This window comes from Sinocyclocheilus anshuiensis, unplaced genomic scaffold (genome assembly GCF_001515605.1).
Source record: "Sinocyclocheilus anshuiensis isolate Anshui unplaced genomic scaffold, SAMN03320099.WGS_v1.1 scaffold2215, whole genome shotgun sequence".
NCBI classification, from domain to species: domain Eukaryota; kingdom Metazoa; phylum Chordata; class Actinopteri; order Cypriniformes; family Cyprinidae; genus Sinocyclocheilus; species Sinocyclocheilus anshuiensis.
The window spans coordinates 145,793-151,376 of record NW_015536640.1 but is presented as its reverse complement, the minus strand read 5'-3'; the positions used below and the strand labels follow the sequence as shown (position 1 = coordinate 151,376).

The 5,584-nt window shown below is 35.8% G+C and overlaps 1 protein-coding gene across 1 annotated transcript in view; it reads left to right on the top strand.

Moving 5' to 3' along the window:
• The window catches only part of LOC107654226 (hexokinase-2-like), a 33,992-nt gene that overhangs the window by 11,094 nt on the left and 17,314 nt on the right, over positions 1-5,584 (top strand). Inside the window, exons 6-8 of the mRNA XM_016441231.1 lie at positions 126-222; positions 4,098-4,146; positions 5,053-5,214. Of these exons, the coding sequence (XP_016296717.1) occupies positions 126-222; positions 4,098-4,146; positions 5,053-5,214 (308 nt within the window). The remainder of the gene's footprint in view (positions 1-125; positions 223-4,097; positions 4,147-5,052; positions 5,215-5,584) is intronic.

Below are 5,584 nucleotides of genomic sequence, written 5' to 3'. Positions count from 1 at the left end.
TATATGTGTGTGTGTGTGTGTGTATATATATATATATGTGTGTGTATGTATGTGTGTATATGTGTATAATTATATATGAAAATGTGTGTGTTAATATATGTGTATATATATGTTTTTCTCTGCAGGATTTTGACATTGACGTGGCTGTGATCAATGACACTGTCGGCACCATGATGACCTGCGGCTACGATGACCATCACTGTGAGATCGGCCTCATCGTCGGTTAGTCACACTCTTACATTTGCACTCATATGCAAGCTGAGATCAGCCAGCGTGTCAGTGATGCTGTCAGGTGGGCTTACTGTGAATGAAAGGTGCTTTATTCAAACATAGACCTTTTGTCATTTGTTTTGGTTATTGGTTGTGGGAATATTAGAGAACACATTTCAGGCATTTTATAGCCTGTTCAGGCCTAAATGATTTTGGTGGCATCTTCACAATACTAATTCTCACACTCCACTAAATTAACTAATTGTTTTGATTCCTGTTCCTCAATAGTGTGTAATTATAGAGGCCAGAGCAGTCTTTCTCACAACTTTATATGCTGTGCGCAGCCTCCGTTATTACACTCTCTAATTTCTAAATAATTTTAACACTCTCTCACATTAGATAACAAATACAGAGCTAAATTTATAGCTGTAAGTGGAAATATAGCCAATGAGTATTTCAGAGGGAAAACAGCTGGAATGAAGTTTTTTTCTTTTGAAAAGAAATGTCAAATTATGGCTATTAAAAAAAACAAAATTCTTCTGAGCAGCTGAGTCCTTAGCCATCTTCAAGAATCAGTTAAAAACGCATCTCTTCCATCTTTATTTGACCCACTAACTCTAGCAATCTCTATTCTAATTCTATTCTTTAAAAAAAAAAAAAAAACTTTCCCCTTTTAGACTTGCACTCTATTCGTTTACTAACTGCTTGTTTTCTTTAAAAAAACAAAAAACTAACACTAGCTTCTCTATTTTTTAAATTCTATATATTTTTGTTTTTATTTATTATACAATTAACAAAAGCAAAAAAAGGCCTCTAACACTACCTTGCTCTGTTCTTTATCTATTTCTAAGAAGAAATTTCACAGGAATAAATTACATTAAATGTAATACATTTTTATAAACTTTTATAAGAAAATAATTTTTTTTTTTACAATGTTTTAAATAAGTTTTATTACCGAAATTAAGTGTATAATGTGTAAATAAAATGTTTATTAAATTGATATTTAGGAAATGATAGGAACCGAACAAGAAGTCTGTACTTAATCATGATTACTGTCGTGCAAATGGAGAAAATCCTGGTTTAATTTGGCTTCTAAGACAGTGTTGAGAGACTACAGGAGGCTTTACTGGTAGCTGGGCTAATAAAACAAGCTTACCCTGTCATTTCCCACTGAGCCAGACCACTGTTGAGTCTACAATTGAAATATAATTGAACACCGTGAAGGTGTAATGAAGTAAATTCCCCTGCCTGCACCTTTGAACACAATATTGTAGGATTAGAAGGAATCTGTTGCTTTTCAAAGCGCTTTAAAACCAACAGGCTGTAGTTTCAAAGAGGAGTTGCATTGCAGAACGTTTGCGTTACTTATTTGCATTGCTGTAGAATATTAACAGAAAAAAATGCATTGTAGACAAAGCAATTAAAATATCCCACACCTTTGAGACACGAGTCGTTTGCATCATTGTCATCTGGTATTATATTGTTAAATAAGGTTTGTGTTTTAGACTCCCACACAGATAAAGAGATAATGCTTCACATTCACAGATCATGAACTGGCTGCGCTGCTGAAGTCTTTGTAAGAGTAAAAGAGAAAAAGGCATGATGCACCAGCAGGCTTAGCTTCAGAACAGACCCACCCAACATGCATCATGCCTTTGGCATTGCAGGACAGATTTAGCATGTTGACAGGCTTCATGCATATAATAATTCATGCATAATAAAACTGAACACTCTCCTTTCATTTGTTGCTCATGTGCATTGGCTGTGAACTTTCTTAATAATAATTCATCACCAAAGATTCAGCATTGCACTGTAGAGATATCGAAGCCCATGCATACGTATTTAATATGGTTGCACAAACTTATATATCAGATTTCTTAATGCTACATCAAAACAGAAAATGAATTCGGACAAATCTCAGGAAAGGAGGAGGCATTGATTCCCACAGTCGTGGAGATTTTTAATATTTTAAATTTCCAGGACTCTCGAAAGTCATAAAATTGTAATACCGTGTTGAGAAGTTATGGAAGAGCATATAGTTAATGTAAATTTCTGGTTATGAGTCTCAGAAAGCTCAATCCTGCATTGAGCCACATTCAAATCTCAGGTCTTTTTTTCTCTTTGTGGAGGCTTTTATACACAAGTATGAATCTCCTATATATACGAATGGGAAATAATCTTCAGCAATCCCTTTGAAAAATACTTGTGCATTAATCATGAACTACTGGAAAATGGAGGTGTCATGGAAATTCATTGGTCAAAAAGAGTGGGAACCCTTTCTGATGTCTGAAGTGTATGGGTAATTTCTCTTTAAGAAGTGTTAAGCACAGAACTTGAAAACCACTGGTTTAAAACATGGCTTGAAAATAATAACTAAATAAATGCGGCAAAGGGTTATTTATACACTAGTGAAAAAATACATATACTAAAATGTATTTGAAATACATTTATTGCATGCTAAATCTACTACTAATACATTTACATATTTATGTACTTGAAAAAAATGCATGGGAATTGTACTTATAGTGTACTAAACTGGTATACTTAAAGTTTTGTGCTTAATGTGAGGAAGCAGTGCTGAAGTCTGACTAAAGATATACAGTAGTGTATTGATTGTGCTAAAGTGTACACTTTAAATATCTTGCATTTAAAGAACGATATTATTCAAAAATCATACAGTCCTCATCAATAGTGACATTAAAACACACTTTAGGCTTAATGTTAAGAAACGTGCATTGTGCACTAGTACTCCAAATATAATTTTTTATGTCAGTGAGTCTCCAGCGATATGTTAGTATGAAATAATGTATTTTTAATATGTGTGACCCTGGAGCACAAAACCAGTCATAAGGGTAAATTTTCTTAAATTGAGGTTAATAAATCATCTGAAAGCTGAATAAATCATCTTTCCAATGATGTATGGTTTGTTAGTTTTAAAGCTGCAGCTCCTGACCCTAGTCATTGTGACTCCACAGGCGCTTTCATTTAAGAAGCAGCACTTCGAAAGCTCAATCAAATCCCATCATGCTTTAAGTGCTAGTTGCCGAGCTCTTTAAATGCCCTCAGCGGTGGAGTTATGCAATTGATTGCCTTATTGGATTTGCACAACATGCACATACCAATAATTCAGTTGCTCAGAACCCTCCTGCTTTTCTCTCCAGAGATCCCGGTTTCTGAAGATCAGTGGGGATACACTGTTTCTTTACAGCTACAAATATACCCCAGTGACTTAAGACTGCTTTTGTGCTCCAGGGTCACAAATTACTTTTGGTAACTTTATTTTAAGGTGTCCTTGTTACACATGTGCTTACTATTATAACAAAAAAATATGCATTATTACATGCAAGTAACCCTAATCCTAACCATATAGTAAGTACATCTATGCCCCGCCTTTCTGAAACGTGTCGATTTTTACAAAGTGTATGTATTCATTTATTTATACAAACCTAAAACCTCACCATAAAAATCTATAATTTTGACCCATACAATGTATTGTTGGCTATTGCTACAAATATACCCCAGCGACTTAACACTGCTTTTGTGCTCCAGGGCCACATATGTTCCTGCTGTAGTAGTAGCTACAAAGAGTCATTACATCAACATAGGATGCCATCATTAACTGTGCATTGCCTGATCAGAACTCACAGGTCTCAAGGGTTTTAAAGCTGCAGCTCCTGACCCTAGTCATTGTGACTCCACAGGCGCTTTCATTTAAGAAGCAGCACTTCGAAAGCTCAATCAAATCCCATCATGCTTTAAGTGCTAGTTGCCGAGCTCTTTAAATGCCCTCAGCGGTGGAGTTATGCAATTGATTGCCTTATTGGATTTGCACAACATGCACATACCAATAATTCAGTTGCTCAGAACCCTCCTGCTTTTCTCTCCAGAGATCCCGGTTTCTGAAGATCAGTGGGGATACACTGTTTCTTTACAGCTGCAAGTCAATGTTATTGTTCTCTCGCATAATCTGCTCCCTGAGGTGATGAATGCTTAGACTGTGACCAGATCGAGTTCTGCAAACGTTTTTCTCTTCCCATAAATAAGAACTCTTAACAGCAATGTGGAAAGTTACAGTAAAGCACAATATGAACTCGTCAATTACTTACCGTACTTTTTTCAGTTTATTTATAGTAGTATATGTGAGCCTGGAGCACAAAAGCAGTCTTAAGTCGCTGGGGTATATTTGTAGCAATAGCCAACAATACATTGTATGGGTCAAAATTATAGATTTTTATGGTGAGGTTTTAGGTTTGTATAAATAAATGAATACATACACTTTGTAAAAATCGACACGTTTCAGAAAGGCGGGGCATAGAGGAGAAACAATAATGTACAGTATGTGGAAAATAATGTGTTTTTTTAACCTTAAACCGCATAAACACATTTCATTACACCAAATACACAAAATAATGTTCTTTTTAGCAGCATCATATGACCCCTTTAAAGGAGCCCGGTTGAAAATAATCATTTTTCCACTTTTTTTTGTGCAAACAAACTTTATTAACATTATAAGTAAGCCTAAATAATAAAAAAATCCATATCATGACACCTTTAAAGATTTATATCCAATTTTTATTTATATTTTTGTCACTTGCCGAGATTAAATCTTACTGCGAGTGACTCCTGTCTCTTCTATATTAATAACTTTCAAGGACTCGTCTCCAGATAATAATCATAATTTCCTCTTTTCACAAATATTTCCTACACCCCTGATTACAGAGACGTCCCCCTGAAGTGAATAAAGATGATTGGGGATCTCTCCGGTTTATGGGTTGCAGCATGCATCGTAACATGCATATTTATCGTGCTCATCTCTGTGCTGCATGCTTTGTTTGTGTGCAGGTTTGAGAAGATGATCAGTGGGATGTATATGGGTGAGCTGGTCAGACTGATCCTGGTGAAGATGGCTAAAGACGGCCTGCTCTTCCAGGGACACACCACTCCAGATCTGTTCACCACTGGCCACTTCCAGACCTCCTTCGTCTCTGCCATCGAGAATAAAAAGTCAGTACCTTTTTGTGCTTGTGTGTTTCTTGCTATACTAAAAAAGTGCGGCAGAAGTAAGCTAAAACTGATAAAGTTAATAAATAAAATGGCTAAATCCTGTTTTTAAAGGGAGAGTTCACTCTAAAATGAAAATTTTTGGATTTGGAGGAATGTAGCATTACATCACTTGCTCTGCAGTGAATGGGTGCCATCAGAATGAGAGTCCAAACAGCTGATAAAAACATCACAATAATCCACAGCACTCCAGTCCATCAGTTAACATCTGGAGAAGACAAAAGCTGAAACAAATCCAGCATTAAGACGCTTTTAACACGATTGCTTCCAGATGAGTCCATAATATTGCTTTCTCAAGTAAAGAAGTCATCTT